This window comes from Astatotilapia calliptera, chromosome 19 (genome assembly GCF_964374335.1).
Source record: "Astatotilapia calliptera chromosome 19, fAstCal68.1, whole genome shotgun sequence".
NCBI lineage: Eukaryota > Metazoa > Chordata > Actinopteri > Cichliformes > Cichlidae > Astatotilapia > Astatotilapia calliptera.
Genome location: NC_137440.1, coordinates 20,642,613 through 20,663,139, shown reverse-complemented (window position 1 = coordinate 20,663,139; position 20,527 = coordinate 20,642,613). Strand labels below are relative to the sequence as shown.

At 39.4% G+C, this 20,527-nt stretch overlaps 2 protein-coding genes across 9 annotated transcripts in view; both read left to right on the top strand.

Annotated features, from left to right (window-relative positions):
* Positions 1 to 345: 345 nt before the first annotated feature.
* On the top strand, positions 346 to 3,469 carry rab32b (RAB32b, member RAS oncogene family). Its single transcript, XM_026151424.2, has 3 exons — positions 346 to 705; positions 2,316 to 2,593; positions 2,965 to 3,469. Exons 1-3 carry the CDS (start codon positions 492 to 494, stop codon positions 3,127 to 3,129), a joined length of 657 nt encoding a protein of 218 aa, XP_026007209.1. The 5' UTR covers positions 346 to 491; the 3' UTR covers positions 3,130 to 3,469.
* Positions 3,470 to 7,936: 4,467 nt separating this feature from the next.
* Positions 7,937 to 20,527, top strand: part of stxbp5b (syntaxin binding protein 5b (tomosyn)) — a 28,468-nt gene continuing 15,877 nt past the window's right edge. For 2 of the 8 annotated variants that reach the window (XM_026151708.2, XM_026151709.2), the window contains exons 1-6: positions 7,938 to 8,444; positions 9,730 to 9,827; positions 14,480 to 14,561; positions 14,931 to 15,031; positions 16,234 to 16,368; positions 19,453 to 19,516. In XM_026151708.2, the coding sequence (XP_026007493.1) occupies positions 8,301 to 8,444; positions 9,730 to 9,827; positions 14,480 to 14,561; positions 14,931 to 15,031; positions 16,234 to 16,368; positions 19,453 to 19,516 (624 nt within the window). In that variant the 5' untranslated portion in view covers positions 7,938 to 8,300. Of the gene's footprint in view, positions 8,445 to 9,729; positions 9,828 to 14,479; positions 14,562 to 14,930; positions 15,032 to 16,233; positions 16,369 to 19,452; positions 19,517 to 20,527 lie in introns of all 8 variants that reach the window. The other 6 variants (XM_080293983.1, XM_026151710.2, XM_026151707.2 and 3 more) reach the window with 5 other exon arrangements.

The following is a 20,527-nucleotide window of genomic DNA, read 5'->3' as shown; positions in this document are numbered from 1 at the left end:
ATTTAGACTTTAACTTCCTATCAAAATTGTATAGTGTAATAAAGTGATACTATTTGCATTAGTTATACATCGATATAAGCTATATGAAGTTCAGTGTAAAATATATCTACAGTTTTGAAATGGTAGTTGCTGTAGACGACAATTTTGAAGGGCACTTGTTTGATTTGAGTACATTAAATATTTTTTATGCTTTTGTCTTTCATGTTTTTCAAGTTGAAACATTAGGTGGCTCTGTGCTCTTGGCGTGGTTGCTAGTGATTTATAAATCAAAGGTCAGCTTTTTATTGCTCTGGTTTGAAGGAAGAATTTCAAAACAGGGACACCGTAGGAAGTAGTGAGTGACACAGGGAATAACGCAGAGTGTTGTAACACTGTTATTTCTACAAATTGTTATTTTACTTTAAAACTCTGTGTAAATGTGACCTAGTTTTACACAATTATTAGGAAAATATTTTATCTGTCTCGATGCCTGTCAGCTCGTGGACCGCAGCATGGGAAGGATTTCGGTGACATTATCTACAGAGAAGCTTTTTAAAGTTTTAGTCATTGGGGATCTGGGGGTTGGGAAAAGCAGCATTGTCATGCGTTATGTTAATAAACGCTTTGATGAAACATACAAAGCATCCATTGGAGTTGACTTTGCCCTAAAGACAATTGAATGGGATCCTAAGACAGTGGTGAGACTACAGCTTTGGGATATTGGAGGTGAGTTTCAAAACTACAAAGCAAATTCCTGTACAAAAATACTGGATGAACAGGCTAAATCTAATTTTATGGCATCTGTTATAAACTCTGTAGAAACTGTACTGCGACACTTCTGTGAAAACACGATTTAAAAAGTTTCTCCAAAGCTTTTATCTGTAAACGTTTTAAATGTAGTAAAGTAATATCTCGATACATTTATTTATATATAATGTATATTTGAATAGAGTATACCAGAGATACACTCCCTAGCCACTGCATTAGGTATACATGTTCTACATAATGTCTAATTGGCATTGCAGCAACTCAGTGCATTTAGGCATGTGAATGGTAAAGATGAACAGCTGAAGTTCAAACTGAGCATCAGAATTGGGAAGAAAGGTGATTTAAATGACTTTTAATGTAGTACGGGTGTTGGTGCCAGACAGGCTGGTCTGAGTATTTCAGAAACTGCTGATTTACTGGGATTTTTCCCCAAAAAACATCTATAGGGTTTAGGGAGAATGGTCCAAAAAAGAGAAAATGTCCAATGAGTGGCAGTTCTCTGGGTGAAAATGCCTTGTTGAGGACAGCAGAGAGGCCAGACTCCTCTGAGCTAAGACAACAGTAACTCAAATAACCACTTATTACAACCATGATATTCAATGAATGAGCAATACATCAAACCTTGAAGCAGGTGGGCTTTAGCAGCAGAAGACCAGAAGTGTAAAAACACTGAAGTTACAGTTTGCACTGGCGCACCAAAATTGGACATATTGGAAAAACATTTCCTGGTCTGATGACTTTTGATTTTTTTCAGCAACCTTTGGAAGGTAGGTACAGAATTTGGAAATCTGGCTCCATCCTGCCTTTTCATCAACAATTCAGACTGGTTGTGGTTACTGTGGGTTATTTTTTGGCACATTTTGGGCCTCTTCGTTCCATTTTTTAAACCCCACAGCCTACAGAGGATTGTTGTTGACCATGGCCACCCCTTTATGTCCACAGCGAACCCATCTTGTTACGACTGCTTCCAGTCACAAATGTCACAAATCCAGTAGCAAGGTGTACTTAATGAAGTGGGTGCTGAGTGTACATTTACATTTAAAATGATAGAAAGTACACTTATTTGCCTAAAATATATTTTAAATAAACAAGAACTCTGGAGGAAAGCATTTTATTTGCACATAATATTCCAAAATTGCACATTTTTAAAAATTCATCCAAATCCATTTTTTCCCCTGTGGAAATTATATTTTAGTTCTTTTTTGGTGACACAACTTTTATACACATTTTTAAATTTAAGTTTAAATTTGCTGAATGCTTTAGTGCCTGGAAACTCAAGTCAAACTGCAGTGTTGTTGTTTTTTTGATCCATTCTTTACTCAGAGCTAATTTTAATCCTAGCCAGTGTCCATGGAAACATATAATTTTATTTCAGAAAATTATCAGTAGTCTCTCAGTTCTTACATAACATTTAGGTTGCAGTCAGATTTGACATGATAATTCAGACCAAAAAGAAATAATAGCTGCCTATCCATGAGAAAAAAAAGACACATTCCTACTTGCAGCCAGGTTTTATTAGAAGTTGAGCAAAAGGATCCATTACACACATAATTTTATTATCCCTCAAGGCCAAGAGAGGTTTAAGAACATGTCCAGAGTGTACTACAAAGAGGCGATGGGAGCAGTAGTGGTCTTTGACATTACAAACAGCTGCACCCTGGAGGCTGCCTCTGAGTGGAAGCAAGACCTGGATACCAAAGTGCGTCTTGACAGTGGCCAACCGATCCCTGCTGTCCTGCTGGCCAACAAATGCGACCTGACGGGGAAGGATGGAGCCTTGGTGTCCTCTCTGGACAGCTTTTGTAAAGACAACAGCTTCCTGGGCTGGTTTGAGACTTCTGCTAAGGTTTGTGCAACCATAGAAGGGGAATATGTGCCTTCAGTAACAGTCAGTGTTGGGTGTTTAGAGGTAATAACGTTAGGATATTCAGCAGATCATTAACTGATTATCTCAGGGATTGGATTCTGTTTGACTAATTTAATAGATTTTATATCTAAAAATATTCATATTGCAAGTAAGCATACTGCATGAGATCATGCATTAGACTTGCATGAGGGTATGCTCTATTGCATGTGTGAACTTTATCACTGCAGCTACTGCATATAACCTGTTCATATAAATATGTTAAAATATTAAAACACGCAGCCAAAAACTTAACCCGGCGGATGCACGCACAATGTTCTAAATCGTGTTCTTCCCTGCTTTTTTTTTTTTAGGAAGATATAAATATTGAAGAGGCAGGTGCCTTCCTTGTCAAACAAATAATGCTGTGTGACACCAGCCTGTCCGCTGAAGAGCACCACTGGGATAGGATCAAAGTGAACCTGACTCCCACGGAGAGTCAGAGTCAGTCACTGTGCTGCGGGAGATCACTGTTCTGAGACAAAGAGCCAAACTAAAGCTACTGCTGGTTAAACAGAACCTGACCTGTTTGTGGTGCTGGGACATGAATCCACAGCCGCCTCAGTGAAGCTATGACAGAAAGCCACCAAGCTTCAGTAGCTTTATATTCATATTTCTGCTTTGCTGATTTTTCTCAATAATCTATGGACTGTGTGGGCTGCCTCATAAACACCTCTGTGGAGACAATGAGCTCATTCCTCTGATAAACCACTGATCCAGTCAGGATAATAAACAGATCAGCATGATACACATCCTGCTGGGAAAAGCCTGTGACACTCACTGCACAACCAAGACGTGCTAGTGAATGACCTACTATGATGAGGAGCCACAAGCTATCTAACGTTTATTCCCATGCAGAAAAACAGCGAAAATGTATATTTCATGAAATAGTCCTCATCAAATGACACTTTATTTGATTGCAGCTTCCACTGTGCCTTCATCTGTTATGCAACCCATGCATATAATTATCTCTTAATCACTTTTGCAGTAAGATGAGCTAAGACCCAAGCATAAGCAAGGCATCTCAGATTGATATGGCAAAAAGCAGAGAAAAGCTATCAACATGACCTGATTTTGGTGGAGAAAAGAGATTTGTGAAAATGCCCAGAGAGTACACAGTGTCCTATACTGGGAGCAGAGCATTTAGCATGTATCTAACAAATATCAGAAGAGTGAGTGTATGTGACTGTATGTGTCAATGAAGTAAAATATCAGCCACTAAATTCTGGCTGAGATTGAAATAAAATCATTTGGAAGTATTTAGAAAATGACAAGCTCATCCATTCATCGCACACCCTCGACAGGTTACCAGGCTTATAAGTTCATTATTAGTTTAGTTATTGCTACACTGCCTAAAGTAACTGGTTAATTCTACGTTGATCAACTTAACAAATATATTTCTTGCCTCTTTTTCATGGACAGTTTGTTCATTTAAATCATGTCACCATGACCTTTTTAAAGGCTTGTAAATTTTATGCTTTAATCAGTTACAAGGTGTTTTAACAGAATACGTTTGAAATAATAACTTTTAATTGAGTGGTTTGTTTTAATGCTATTAATGTGAAATTAAAGTGCCTTTAAAGTCGGACATTTAAACCAGTGCAATGTACGATACCTTGTCTTGCTCATTGACATGTTTTGTGTTGCTCAGGTTATTTTTGCACACCAATCTGTTCTTTGCTGTCCTGTAGTTTTACCTTTCGGTGTCCTTGCAGTGCAGCAAGGGAACTGTTCTACATCCTGCCGCTGGTTACCTTTTCAGAGTAGCATTTGTCCAAATTCAGCCACTCTCTCCATATGTGTCATGAGAATGGATTTAACCTTGGAGTATAATCACATAATGTTTTGTTATATCAGCAGTTGTTGACGTGGCATTAATTTGCATTACCATAAATTTCCCCCAAAATAGATTAAAAAGTTAAAAATGGGCACCATAATTTCCCATATTTATCCAAACCCCATCACAAATTCATCTGATCTCTACATGCTGATCAAAGGAGTTGCAGCATAAAAGCCAGCAAGGTAGTTTACCTCATGTGGCAATTGTGCCTGAGGCAAAACGATGGAAGAAGTAACACACAACTGCTAATTTTGGATGTATGTCCCAGTTTCTGGAGACCTACATTCAGAAGTCAAAGAGGGATGCTGGCCCCAATACTTTTTCACATCGGACACAAAAGCCCCGCTCCTTAACTTGTTTATAAATATGACAGTTTGAATGGATGGGAGCCTCACTCCCAGCAACAGATCCCATCACTTGTGCATTATTGATATTGCCCTGTTTTATCAGCCCTCCGGCGTGCATTTTCTCTGGCAGCTTCGTTCATATATTCATGACTGCATGACAATTTCAATTTAGTCAAACTTGTGAATAGGTTTATAAAGCGTAAAGCTTTGTGCATAGCTTTGCTGTGCCTCTCACTGTCTCCCATTGTGCCTTGTGTGACCCATTTTATGATGTCCTGTGTGGAAAAAGTCTTTGAATAGCAGACATTTGCAGACATTCTCCTGCACCTACATTATATATGTTGATGTGCCCGAGTCCATAAATGCAAGAAAAGAAATGCTAGAATATGAATGAACCTATACCCTTTAAACTGACCACGTCCTGAACCATCAAGGGGCTCCATGATGACGGTCTGGAATCCTTACGTTGCTGTCCATGGTTCTGAATTTTTGTCACAAGGCGAGTTCTCAAACACAACAAAATACAGATTTAGAGGTTAATAGTTTTGCTAGTAGATGACGCCATCTAGTGCACAAAATATACCTGTGCAAAGACACTTTGAGAAGGGACACAAAGTGTTTTTTTCTTTTGTGTTGCTGTCCACATCAACGCTGAGACAAACTGATTCTATCTGAAAATCCTGTTTCTGATTCTAAAGGGTTATTGGCAGTACTGAACCAGTCCTGTTTCCCCCATCAACCACCAACATGTTTTGCTTCATCGCATCATGTTTCTGAATCAGATTTTTAAATTTGTAGCTACATTTGCAGCATTTAAGTGTTATCTATAGCAGTTTAAAGGATAAGCTAATCAGATGTTTTGCATGTAATGATCTGCAAAATAACCAGTGCCAATGAAGCTACTACTTTTTTAAAAGCAATATTTAAAGTAGCATAAAATGCAAATACTCAACTTCTTCCACTTTGTGATCAGTGCTGTTTGTCAAATCCACACACTGCACTGAAAATGTTTTTATTTATATTATTTGGTATGCATTCTTTTTTTTTCCCCAGCAGTATGAATAATTGAAGTTCATACAGTTATGATAAAAATAAAGTACTCACTCTTTCAATTCTAAGGTTTTACATATCAGGACATTATAAATAATAATAATAATGTGGTCCTTCAAGTCGGGCAAGTACAACCTCAGATAAACAACACATGACATATTACACCATGCCCTTATTTAACAAGAATTAAGCCAAAATGCAGAAGTAGACATACATGCGAAGCACATTCTCACAGGTTTCATAGGAATTACCTCTATAAACACAGACGATTTGACAGAGACTACCTGAAAAACATGTAACATTAACATGTACTTTGGTGTAGTATGGATGGTAGTAGGAGGTGGGGGTCTTTATCAATACCAAACGCTGAAGCAGTATAAAAAAAGAAAATACTAAAACACTGAATATAATACAGCATATTAGTACAAATACCTCATGCCAACTGTCAGACACAGTGGTAGTGGGCTGATGATGGTCACTGAGTGAACTCCTCTTCATACTAAAGCATTTTGGAGTCAAATGTGAGACCATCTATCTGAAAGTCAAAGCTTTCTGAAATTAGGTAACGTAACAGGACAATGATCCAAAGCACAGCAGCACAGATTCTGAGTTAATAAATTAAGCTTAAGAAATGAGAATACAATATGTTTTGTTTTGTTTTTGCAACAGTCAACAGGTAAGAAAGTGTCTAGAAGTCTATTATGTGTAGACAAAACACTGTAATCTTGTGTTAGATGCTTTTTTTGTGCTTGAATGATTCATGAGTCTAAAATTACATCACTCTTAAAATGGCCAGGTACAAGAACTGGACTGGAAATGGACAAAAGAGCAGCAAAGCAAAGCTTTGACATTCAGAAAGTCTGAGCCATTGTAAAAATTTACAAGAAAATCTACTTGGAAGCAAAATATAGGAGCAGTTCAAGACTTTTTGCACAGTGTTGTATGTGATATATTATTGAAAGTCAATACAAAACTTTTGACAGAATTATATCCAGAAAAGAACCAAAACTAAACAATGTCTTAAATCGAATTTACAAAAAGGCTCTGACGTTTTAAACGTGTATTGCAAAGGCCATGGCTTTAATGTCTCATTAGGTTAACTCGACAATTTTCTGTCTTTTGTGTCTTCCACGTGACTTTGTCAGGTGTACCATTTAAGGGGAATCAGTTAAAATAAAACTATATGCCCACATGTGAAGTTTTTTAATGGGCTAATTAAAAGAATGACATATCACAAAGGTGAATATTTAACCAGGTTTTCCAGCTTTGTGTCCAATTCTCTGCAGAGCCAAAATAACCTCAATCTTCTTCCTTGGGGAACATAAGGAATGAGGAAATACGGCCTATTTTTCAGAAATGCACAATAGATTGGAATAGAATACCAGAGGAGTACCCTTATATCGCGTTTCAGTGGGAAAGGGCGTTAGTAAAAGATGCTTGTGGCTACATTGTCTCCCTGCGTTATTTGTTTGCACTTTTAAACCACTCTTCAAAGGATTGACAGGTGTCACTGGGGTAAGGTTTTGCTTCCCTCCCAGCCCTCGAGCATTGAGGCTGCTCGGGACTCTTCTTTAGCCAGCAGGGGGCCGCAGGGCTATCTGAATTCCTTGTGTTGCTATGTAAAAAAAATTATAACTAAAAATTGTTTGAAGAGCTCACAGCGCCAAAAACGTTAAGATTGTGGCAAAAATAAGGACTTTGTTTTTGAGGATTTTTTAAAATTCTAATTGAATTTTGAGCCACACAAAATGACCATACATAGGTGTTTAGAAATAATAACACTCCCTCTATTAAACTTACAATAATTTAAGGATATTGATGTCTTTTAAATTGGTTTAATTTGCTATGATAGCTATCAAAATGTATACTGTATATAATGTATATGTATATAAATGTAAACCTATTTATGCTCTTCTTTTTTCTCAGCAGGTGTCAACAACACAAGCAGTTTTAAAGCGTTTTGTCAGCTCACATTCCGATCGAGGTCACCTAATCTGACGGGTCACGGAATACACCGTAACACCGGTCCTGCATCCGGGTGACGGCAGAGCGCAGACTCAATCCCCGCTGCAGTTCACTGCGTTTCCGTAGCCACTTTGCTACCCGCTGAGCCCTGGTTGGGGAAGGAGCTGGCGGAAACGACTAATCCCGGTCGACTAAACGCCAAAGCTGGCAATATAAATGGCGCATTAGGGCTGCTATCGGAAGGGACTCTCTAAACCAATGTTCGTGACTCGGGCGCTTTTGGAGAATGCGTTGGCAACACCCTCCGTAACATGTGAGATGTATACAGAAAGGTATTAACTGTGCGTTATTTCGGCTAACTAGCTAGCAGCTACCCCCTTCTCTGTATCCAATTTATGGTAGCTCGCTTGATCTGTTTTCTGAACCGTCGCTTGTGTACCGGAGGAAAATGAAGAAGTTTAATATTCGGAAGGTGCTGGACGGCTTGACAGCGGCTTCTTCCTCCTCCTCCGCAACTGCTCAGCCGGGTACTCCCAGGGAAAACGATGTTGTCCAGGAGACTTTACAGTCGGAGCATTTTCAGCTTTGCAAGGTGGGTTTCCGTTAATAACAGCTAACATTAACGAACTGACAGTCAGATGACAGCAGCGTGACACAAAAAAAGAAAAGAAAAAACGCTGACTGCTTTTATTTTTGGATATTAATTTCATTATTTAGGATGGAAACCACTTGAATGTGCACACCAGATTTAAAGTCACACACTTGAACACTACAATGTGATTTATTTATATGTAATTATTTTTTTAGTCTATTTTAGCCAGCCCTGCCTTGATGTAGTCCATAGTGGGCTGTTTGCATTGCTCTGAATCTTTGAAACTGTATATTCGTCACTGTAAAATATCATAAAATTACAACACAACACTCACCCACCCCATTTGGACATTGCTCACTTCTATTCATGCTGGAGGTGCAGGTCTAACGTGGGTTTTAATGCGAGTTGTTGAGGGCAACATCTGCAGCCTGTATTTCGTTTATCATAATAATAGTGGATCCACTGCAAATTTCCCATGTTATGTTTCAAAGGTGGTGAGAAGAACACTTTTTATTGCAAAAACTCCAACTCTAGTAAATATCCAGCACCTCTCTTACCTTCAGCTAAACTTCTACTTGGATTTTTATACTAAGCCACCACCATCCACGAGTGCAGCAATCGCTTCAGAGCATAATCTTTGTGGGTACAGTGCATAAGAGCATGTGAGTGAACAGCTTTGGCAAAATAAATAAATAAAACTGATCATTTAAATCATAACCTCACAGGTCACTACACAAGAGCTCCCCAGCCTTGTTTTTTAATCATGCACGGTTTAGTAATGCAGACTGTTAGGGCTGCCTGGAAAGGTTTCGCCCACCAGCTTCAACTCCAGCTGGGAGCAGAACAGGTCAGGTCCCCGGGTTACAGGGCCATGGCATTACCTGTTATGTAATCCTGCTGCAGGCTGCAGAGAGCTTATGGATGATTGAGCAACGTTTCCAACCTGAAACAATTGGGTTATAGATGCCTGATGATGATAATAATTTGGAGGATAAGCTACTGCAAGATTCTGACAATAAAAGTCCAGCTCAAGGTTGTCATATTGAGTTTTACTGTTGTTTTCCAAAATTAATACTTCACAGATATCAAGTAGCCATGAGAAAGATATTTCAATAATGTTTATGCTTTATCTAATTTCTTTTGATAATAGAGCACATTTTCCACATTGATGGATTGCATTTCTTGGAGACTATAATTTTTTAATGTCAGCTTGACTGTGTAGGAGATGATCGAATAGCTGGCTTAAGGTCTAATGTAAATTCTGCTTCTTCTTTTTTTCCTGCAGACTGTGCGTCATGGCTTTCCATATCAACCATCCTCAATGGCTTTTGACCCCGTACAGAAAATCTTGGCCATTGGGACTCAGACTGGAGCTTTGAGGCTGTATCCTTTTTCCCATGTGAAGAGTCATGCAAGGAAAGTAAAGGTTTACTTTTTTAAAAAACCCCCAAAAAAACACTCTCACCCACACAGTCGTGGCACACATGTGTAAGGAAAGTAAATCCGTGTCCAAGTTCCTGGAATCATTTCCAGGAACATTTTTCCACTTAAGTTGCCATTCAGCATTCCACAAAGGCACGGGAGTTCAGAGTAAATGATCCTTTCTGTCTATTGTCATCCAACGCTACAAAAAAAAGAATCTCCAAAACAAGCTAAAGGAATCTGAGTTCTTAGGCTTAGGATGTGTTTCTGTGCAACCAGCAGCCTCCTTCTCCTGGAGCACCCAGGCTCATTAGTGGTATCTCTGCAGTAGCATGAACAGCTCCTCTGCCATATGCCGAGGAGCCAACCTCATCAACTGTGCTGCCCAGTCAGTGCCAGGATGCCACTTCATATGTGCTGTAAACATAACTGGACTTGCACGACATGCACACACAATCAAGCTGCCACAGTGCTGTGTGGCCCCTCAGGCAGTTGGAAGTCAGTTTCGTATTTCTTTGTTTTGAAGGATAAAAATTTGCTTTTACAGCTAACATCCGTGACTCACAGCAGCAGAACTGCCCCTGGATTCCAGGCTATTAAACACTGCATGTGATAGTCTACTCATATCCAGGTTACGCCTTCAGGGCTGACCTATTAGTGTATCAGCTCAGGGTTTCCCTTTGTGCTGGTATCCTGCTTAAGAAGCCCACCTGCCTTGTTTAGATTTTCATTAAGTGGCTTTGTCCTCATCATTATCCACTCTCTAGATTAAGAGGGCATGCTGTTTTTTCACAGGGCTACTCCCACAGAACATACACTGCTTCCATGTTGTCCTAATGTGCAAGGTGGAGCTGATGGGATTACTGTCATTCAGGCAATTGGTCCATTTATCAAAAGATGGTCTGTATCGATCCACCTCACTGCCCCTGGAGTTTGGAAATGCTGCCACAGCTCAGTAGACATAAGTTCAATGAGGTGTCTACAAGCAATAAATGTCTGCTTTTACAAGATCTGCCTCTACTACAGAGTTTTAATCAGTGTGTAACTCTAGACATTTCCGTGCTCTTTCCAGTGCAGTTTTGGCAATTATAAAACCATCATATCTCGTGTTTAAGCACATGCAGATAATCTTTGTGTGCGGTGACCGTACACATCTTGAACTTTTTTAAAAACTAGACATCATGGTTGATCCAATAGCTGAGTACTTGGGATATATTTTGTTTGGTTGCCGATGCTATAAGCATAAGAGGTCCCTGGTTTGATACCGGCTTTTTCATTTGATGTGTGTCATTAGTGTAAAAGCACACATGTATAGACAAGCCAGCTCTCCTCTGACTGGTTGCACTTGGCAAACAGAATGTTTGAACAGCAGGTGGGTGGTTCTTCTGTGCTGTGTAGACATGGATGACTTCCTTAGATGACCACATTAGGGATATACTCACTCACTAACATTATACAGGGTGATGAGCAGGAAAAACCTAACATTTGAAGCTGTGTTTTCTCCCTGCATACTTTAATTAGTGAACCCAATATAAATATATTAATTTTAACTTTTTGCAAAATCAATATTTTATTAGGTAAAGGCTGGTCTGATCGTGGTAGAAGCCAGAATTTGTTTTTGAAGGTTTTCAGAGTAGAAATGCTGTACCTGCTTCACTACGCTGTAGTTCCTTCTTTTTTGGTATTAATATCTGCACTTGTAGAAAGACTACTAAAGACATTATCAGTCTTCTATTGGTAAACTAGCATGAAAGAGAACTTCCTGTCATGCGTATCATCTGTTGACTTTGTGAGAAAACCTGCTGATGTTGAAATGCTGCGGTGAACCACAGTGGTTTACCGAACAGGGAAGTGTTGACGTTCATAGGGTATGACTGAAGTGTGTGATGTTTTTAGGGACATGGGGGGATATCCTTAAGAAGGTTACGAGAGCAAATTATTTGGCATCTGCTGTGATATGTCAAACTTTGTGACATTAGGACTAAAGTGTGCTTTCCTTTCATACATGGGTAAAAAAAATGCATCTGCAGGGTTTTCGTCAGAAAAGTTAACCCCAGTGGCTTTGAGTGAGACACCCATAGTTTTGTTTAAATTTAATGTTTGGTGCAGTTAGCAGCAACAGTAGTCTAAAAAGACACATTAGCTACCTTAATGGGTGTAGCTTATGTATTCAAAACTATTTCTCTTTTGTAGGCCCAGTGAGGGGTCAGTTTAGGTCAAGAGTGGGCCTTTAACTTTCCCAAGGGGCCACAATTTGAGCCTCATTGGAACATCTACTCTTACTAGCAGCAGCTTATAAAGAGATAAAATTAATATTGAGCAGAATTGCGTTCAGCTCCACACCATTCCCAGTTTCTCATGTGGTCTCTTGGGAAGATGAATTTCCCACTCGTGACTTGTGCTATCCTGTGATGTGCTTACGGCGCTGCTATTGATTTCATGATTGATTACCAGATAATGGTTTTCTAAATTCTCAAAATGTATTTGATTTAATAGTATGACTGGAAATCTTAAAGTGCAGGTCAATACAGTTGCTCAGAGAGTTGATCTATTCAGTAGGACGCACAAATAGAGACTTCCAATATTACCAATATTTTCTGTATATTTGTGTTGTTTGTGTGAATGATTTCCCCACTTTTGTGCCAAGGAAGTCGAAATCTTAATTACAAAATATAATGCTATTTAATAACGGGTAAAGCATTTTATTTAATCAGACAAAGCTAATATCCAGTCAGTTCATCGCTGTGTTGTCTTGCAGTCCAAAACGTTAATTAATTCAGGACAAGAAGCAGCAGGAACTCTTCACCTCTCAAAAACTGGAACCTTGCAATCAACTAACTGATTACTCAACTTAGGAAGTTACTTAATTTAAGAGAAAAGCAAATCATATGAAAGTTACCATATGACCAACAGTGTGAGACAGGAACTAGCATTTTGAGCTTTTTTGTTTTGTGGTGTGACCCATCTTCCTGTGTCCACACTGCCAATGAAATTAAGAAATAAAGAGAAACATGTATTGTTGTATAGATGGTCTATTACTATGTAGATTATACCTGTGGCCCCTAAGCTTTTGATCATGTAGTGTGGCAGGAAGTTAGAAAAGAATGCACTCGCTCCCCGCAGTGATAACATCTTGTTGTGAGGTTCGTGTTAGTAATTTCCTGCTAGCCTAGAAAGTAGCTTTGCTCAGCAGTACTATTAACCTATATTGCAGCTGAATCAGTTTTACAATACTTACAGCGAAAAGTTGATAATCACTGGAAAACAACACATACTTCGTGTTCACTGTTGCCTGGTTGCTTAAATGACCCCCACTGGATTACAGAAATATGATGAAAACACTGTTAAATATTACCATTCTTGGTTTTTCAGCTACCTCTCTGCTCTTATGCTCTTATTTATGCATCACCAGAGGGTATGCAATGGACTTAATGACTCTTCCTCCTCCTCCTCGTTCATTGTGGACCTATGGAAACATGATAACCATTAATAATTTTGACAAATGTTGTACACAACCTGCAATGCCAGGAGCTAAAACTGGACACAAAGGTCGTGGGTGAATGTGAGGTCAGTTGCACACAGCCTTCGACTGGCGCCAGCTAAAAAAGTCTTGACTCTAATAGTCTGAGTTTACCACTGTCATATAACGACCTGATGTCCACTGTTGAGCCCATCCTGAAACGGTGTCCTGAACCCCACCTTAGTTTGTTTAAGGAACTGAGGGATTGTTTGATCACTGCTTGCTTGTTTAATCCTGTACAGAATCATACTATTTGAGCCTTAAAATGGTTTAGTCGACATAGCTGCCAGTCTTTGGAGCATTTCTTTTGCATGCTAACATTAATAGTATGAGAAACACTGCACCTTTTTTTTGTCTCTGTGGTCTGTCTGTCTGTTCATAGACTGGCTGTATGATTAGTGCTCTTGTGGTTTCCTCCTCCTTTTGTGCTTGCATGCACAACTCAGTGCACATATGTCTCTGAGAGTGATTAGAGGCTAGTTGAAAGGATTTCCCCCAATTTCTCTTGTGATTATTCAGCTGCTTGTGAAAGTATTTTGGAGGTTTTTATCTGAGGCGTTACAGCCCCAATGCTTACGTGGCAATGCGTCTGACTTTTGCACTGTTCATAATTTGTGATGCCCCGTGTCTTTTATTAGCTGAACGAGCAGCCTGATTGCTTCTGAATGGACAAATTAAGCAGGCAGAGAATCTCTAAGTTAAACTTAACAGTCCAATAGAGAGAGGTGAGTGTGAAGTTAATCATGCTGCCGTCACACTGGCTGACGCATGTGAATATATGAGGGAGACAGGGCCCACTGATTTTATTTATAACTCATCAGTTTAGTGTGTTACATGCTTTTGCCTGTGCCTTTTTAGGAATGCAAGCGGAAAATGTCAACTTCCATTTAGTTCAGAAAAAACAAACAAAGAACTTAAGAACCTTTGATTAGAAAAAATCACAGAAGGCTGGAAATAGCAATTGTCACTTTCATCTTTTTGTATGAAATTATATTAGAAAAGTTGCAGCATTTTTAAAATAGGTTTTCCTCGATTTCTGCATGAACCTTCCTGGCACCTTTCCAGTTTTCTTTGACTGAGCAAACTTTTTTAGCTTTGGCCGTGCAGGGGTGGAGTGCTACTGTCAGCACGAGAGCAACGCTGCTGTCATCCAGCTCCAGTTCCTGATCAACGAGGTTTGTTGTCATTACCTGTTCCTTGTGTCCTTGTTTGATTTTCTCTCTCCTCCTCCTCACCACCTCTTCGCTCCCAGCCTGTTCACTCCTCTCCTCACACACCCAGCCATGAATCTATTGATGAATGTGCTTTTATACATCGATTAAAAGTAATGCTAGTGGTGTAACCTGTATTCATTTCAGTTCAATTCAGTTGACTTTACTTGAATATTGTCTCTTTGAGCTAATTTTACTTCAGCACACTTTATACTGTAGAGTCTACGAGCTTTATATCACATGCTTGTGATACAGCCATATAAAGTGTCAATGCCAAGCCACATGATGTTTTCTCAACGCAAATAACTGCTCTGTTTATCACCGTCACCACAGGGGGCGCTGGTGAGTGCCTTAGCTGATGACAGCATCCACCTGTGGAACCTGAGGCAAAAAATCCCTGCTATCCTGCATTCACTCAAGTTTAACAGGGAGAGGTACAGTAATGTGTTTGTTTGTCTGCTGCTGCATTTGCTGCAACACTGCATCTGATGTGAACAAAATTTGCCTTCACAGCTGGCCACATGCTGTGGGGCTGCACCAGCTGTTTTTAGCCAATAAGGAAAATCTGTGACTAATGGTTCAGTATTAACAATGCATCAAATTACTACATTTTAGAAGGAATGTGGCACCCACAGATTTTTATCACCCAGCTTTGCAATTTTTCTCAGCTCATTATTTGGATTTTTGGCCTGCAGATTTTCTTTCCCTCTCTCTGTTCAGACCCTCTTTCAAATGTAGCAGAAATTTTATGTTGGCCAGAAGGACATTATAATAATGCTATAGGAACACCGGAAACATAAGATGATCCCACCCAGGGGAGCGGCTATCTGCTGCTGACCCGGTGTTCACCGCAGTATATAAGGGATCATTTGTGCCAAGAGCCAATCGGTATACTGAATAATGAGATGCTGTGATGTGTTTTTATTGTTGTTATGTTGAAGTTTTATATGCGTGTATGTATGAATGTGGGTTGATGTGAAGGGATTTGATTCATTTTGTTTATTGCTTAGTGAACCGAAGACAATTTTCCATTGATGTTGATAATAAAGTTATTGTATTCTATAATCCAGTGGGACATATTTGCACTGAAATGGCAAGACAAAAATGAGCAGTAAACTGACTTAAATGGCAGTATATTTTGACTGTGTGCTACTTTTCCTTTCATTTAACAGTTGCTACAGATATTTTGCAGCATCTTGATGGTTTAAACCATCAGGTCTGTTAAAAGAAACTCCACACTTTTTGTTAAGTCAGTATTTCCAAGTTCATTTAAAAATGACTCCAGATTTCCTCTGGAAAAAAAAAATCACAATTAAGGTACAGACTAATAGCAAAAGACTAAACATTTTTGCAGGTTCATTCTATTTCAGATAGTAAATGTTGTGTATGACTGGATTCTTCTTTCACCCAGTTGAGAATAGGCAACAGTATTTACTCTGCTGTTCCCCCCAACTGATCTATATATAGTCTGGCTTCATTAGTGTGACACAGTGCAAGGCCTTTGTAATTAAATCTTACTCACTTGCTTCTTCTTCCAGTTGGACCAGCGTGATTAGGGACAAGGGTAACCGTCTGATGCCAACTGAGTCATGAGATAATAAAAAGCCTGGTTGTGATGGATCTTGATCTCTTCCAGAATCACATACTGCCACCTGCCCTTCCAGAGCAAATGGCTGTACATCGGCACAGAAAGAGGAAACATCCACATTGTCAACGTGGAGTCCTTCACTCTCTCAGGCTACGTTATTATGTGGAACAAAGCCATCGAACTGTGAGTCTGTATTTCACAACTACACCCCTCCTCCCATTACTCACTCACTATTTGCATATCTGCTTTGTGCAGCTGACACTCGACCAGGAAACTCAAAATTGCAAAGGAATGCGGTTGCCGGCACTTGCAGAAACAGTTAGTCCTGTAAGCTGAGAATACTGTAGCTCTGATCGGTATGAGGGCGGTATGGAGGTGGTGATTGTGCCATGCCAGGACTTGCAGTTGAGACTTCTGGAGGTGTTCTGTTAAATCTGGCAGCAAACATCTCTGATAGGAAGTGCCCACTTCATAACCCCAGTGACCCATCCTGTGTCACCCACTCCCTCGTGTAAACACCCACTGTAAAGTTTGCAAGGAATTTTACATCTTCTGAGGGGTTCCCATTTAATGTCACATGCAGGTGTATGATCGAGGTGGATAAAATCACTATCAGTATCTTTTCTGGTTATGATAGCATTTTCGTGTATCGAATACAGGTTTTCCCAGCACACAGGAATTTAAAGTGATCATTTTTAAACAGCTTTGCTAAATGGTGGATTATTTACTTGATACATAATTTAACAAGTGATAATAAAAATAATTTCTGGTCAAACAGGGCAGCACTGGCAGGTCGACGCGCTCTTCATACTTGCAATATCTAGCAAAGTTATTTTGCTAGATAAAGTTTAGGAATTCAGTCGTTTGGGTCATCCCTCCAGCATTCCCATTAGTACAGACTGAGCCATTATAACTGTGCAACATTTAACAGTTCTGTAAAAGACATTAAGTCTGTGTCTTTCAATGCCACCTACACTGTGTAGATGAAAGTACCAGACCACCTGCACATTATACCTACTGGAGCTGCTCCACTACGAAAAACCATGCCACGAAGATCCCAGCACACATGTTTAGTGCTGATGATAATTCAAGATGATGTTTGGAGCTTTGTGAATATTGACTCGGCAATCCATTGGACAATTTTACACTCTATGCGCCTCAACGCAACGCAGTTCTGTAACTTTGTGTGGTTTGCCTCTGCGTGGCTGAGTTACTGTGGTTCCTAAACACTTCCAATTTGCAATACCACTTACAGTTGATTGTGGAATATCCAGGAGGGAAGTAATTTCACAAAGTTGTTGCAACAGCGGCATCTTATTATAGTACCACATTGGTATTCAGAGAGCTCTTTGGAATTGGCCATTATTTGACAAATATTTGTAAAGGCAGACTGTATGGATAGATGCTTGATTTAATACACCTGTGGCAGTAGGAATACACCTGAAATTAAAGATTAGGCAGTGAATTATTACTTTTGTTCATATAGTGTGTTATATAGGTACTTTGATCATTTCATGGACCTCATTCATGCACGCCTCAGTAAAATGTATTGGGGACAATTCATTACAAGCAAATGATGAAATTACTGCTGTTGTGCTGTCTGACATTTCATGCATGTTAGGAACACAGAAGACAGACTTCTAGAAATGGCTGAAACGAAAAAAAACGAACTGTTAACCTCAAATCTCATTAGCAAGCAGTGTCATAAAACTGTTTTGTGTCGGGACAACATAAAGAAGTCGCTTTGAGGCTGTGAGATTAGTTTGAGCAAAGTGAGACTAAATGCAGGTGCCAGAAGTTTTTGTTTTTTTTAATATAATGTTAATATACCGTTGATACTCTTAAAGTAACTGAATGTATTCCGAATTGGGTGGTTTGCAAAGTGATACCAAAATGTTACTGGTACAATCTAGTAAGATTGCCGTCATGACTCGCTGTGAAGTGATCAAAGTACACATTGATACATGAACTCAGGTCATTCAGATTAACAGAAAGAAGTACATGTCTTAAAAGGACTGGTTACATGTCTACCACAAAATTTGCCCATTCTGAGCCCTTGATTGGGGCTTAAAAGGGGTAGTGAAATTACTATTTTTTTCTAAATGAAAACTTTAGTCAGAAGTTTTTCCAAGCAATTTTATTTTCCATGTGCCCACCAGCGAGCTAAAAAAGATTATTTTAGAAAGTGACTGGCAGCTAAAATTGGTTGCATAAAGGTGTGCGTGTGTATGAGGCTGCTGGTGAAATCGGATAAATTGCTCTTTTAGATCCTGGAGTTGAAAGTGTCAGAGCAAAGTATGCCGTCCTCTTAGATAAATGTGTCAGATGCAGGAAGTGGAGATGGGGAAATGATTTAGCTTGTCTTGATTTTGAAGATGAAAAGAAACGATGTGGTGTGAAATCTAAAGCGAAATATTCAGTTATGTCTTTGTAGAACCTCTGATAGAATCGTCTTTTCCACGCTCTGCTTCATAGCTTGTTGCCTTTGGAAACTCGTGGACTCCCCTACAGTGGATAGAAACGCTGTGTATGGCGCTAATGATCATATCTGGTGTTATGCTGGAAATGAAACTCAGTTTTAACTAGTTAATTTAAAGTAATGTTTACCGACGATTCCGTTAGTTAACAGTCTAGGTTAAAATAATCTTTATTACAATAAAATCCAGTTCACAAACATGAGAACTGGTTATTAAGCCTGGTGTTTGTGGTGCGGGTGTATCACAATGTGGTGATTACCGGCTGGAGTTCATATTCCGCTCCATCCCTTCCTTTTATTCACTGCGACATCACTGACTGTATCGACTCATCAGCAGCAGCAATGAGATCATTAGCCGCTGGAGCCAGACCACACTCAGAGGCAGCAACACTTTCTTTAGGCCAGACCTTCACTTCCTCCATGCCCCTTGCTCTGTTGCCACGGTGATCCTGTCTTGAAACACTATAATCTCTCATAGACCCTCATGTGACCCTACTCTCCCTCTCCCTCGCTGTTTGTCTCTCTCATATGTCATGGCTATTTTTTTTTTTTTTTTTCCTCCCCTCTGGTGCGCTGATGCACATTTTCATCTTATTATCTTGTCCTTTTTTTCTCTGTGCAAGACCAAAGATTGGGGCTTACATTTTGGATGTCTTTCCTAATTGCCTCTATCTTACCGCCCTCTAAAAGCTCCACTGTATCACTATATTTATCAGATACATTTTACTCATCAGTGGCAAATATACCTAAATTGACTTGGACTGTCTCCCATTTCTTTCTTTCTCTGACAGATCCACCAAGACACACCCAGGGCCTGTTGTGCACATCAGTGATAACCCCATGGATGAGGGCAAGGTAACTGATAGCTGAACATTACATTGCCTATAGAGAAGATAAACAATTGTACGTCATCTGATGATGTTATGTGGAGAAGCAGAGCTGGAAATGATTTTTAGTTGGATCTCAGAGACTGTTCAGTTATATAATGTAAAAGTTCATGTCTTTTAAAAGAAATATAGGCTTGCTTTTAATTCAAGAAAGTTAAAGTTCCACTTAAGTGATTAAGTGAACTGGAGATAATCAGTTAGATAAAGATGGATTGCAGGGGACATTCCTGCTTTGGATCATAGGTAATGATGTTTTACCTCAACTAGCAGTTACTGTTTTCCTAGAGCTAAAGATAGGACAGTCTGCAGTGATGGCGCAGAGTAGGCTACCACTGTGACTGTAAAAAAGGCAGCGACAACAACAACTAGGAGCATTTGGGTTGACTATTATAATTTGCTACTAGTTGCTGGTAGACAATTTGGCACAGGAATTCATGTTACTGCTATCACCAGTTGGGCATTTGCTGAAATTTAAGTTTGTTGTTAGAGTAGTGCTTTTCCGGGACACTGCAAATAAATTGCACTTTTGTTAAAAGAAATAAATACACAGAGTATTATAGCTCATACCTATGAAGCATATGAATTGGATTTTTATTTCTGGAATCTCACTGTTAAGTTCTTTTGGAGTAGCTCTGCGTTATTTAGAGGTGAAAATGATCATCTTGGTGCGCCCCCTCATTTCATTCACTGTCTTGAACAAGCCTCAATTTAAGCCAGCTGTCTTTCTATTGGCCTGCCCCCTGCAAACACAGTTTGAACAGCAGACAATATTCGTCTGAGGTGACCATATTAAGGATATCCTTTCTCACATCATATAGAGCCAAAAATGCAAAAACACCTACGCTCGTATGCAGACCCTTCTATTTGCCTCTTACAGGCCATTTCAAAGGGTTTATGCGTATCTTTTAGCCTGTTCTCACAAGGAAATTCCTAACTATTGAAAAAATAGTTATAAGCTACTCTAGTGTTTACATGATTG

Bases quoted from the DNA above. Each gene is read 5' to 3' on its own strand.
- rab32b (XM_026151424.2), top strand. From the start codon at position 492: ATGGGAAGGATTTCGGTGACATTATCTACAGAGAAGCTTTTTAAAGTT. The intron at 706-2,315 runs GTGAGTTTCAAA...TTATCCCTCAAG, and splicing joins ACAGCTTTGGGATATTGGAG to GCCAAGAGAGGTTTAAGAAC. The intron at 2,594-2,964 runs GTTTGTGCAACC...TTTTTTTTTTAG, and splicing joins GGTTTGAGACTTCTGCTAAG to GAAGATATAAATATTGAAGA.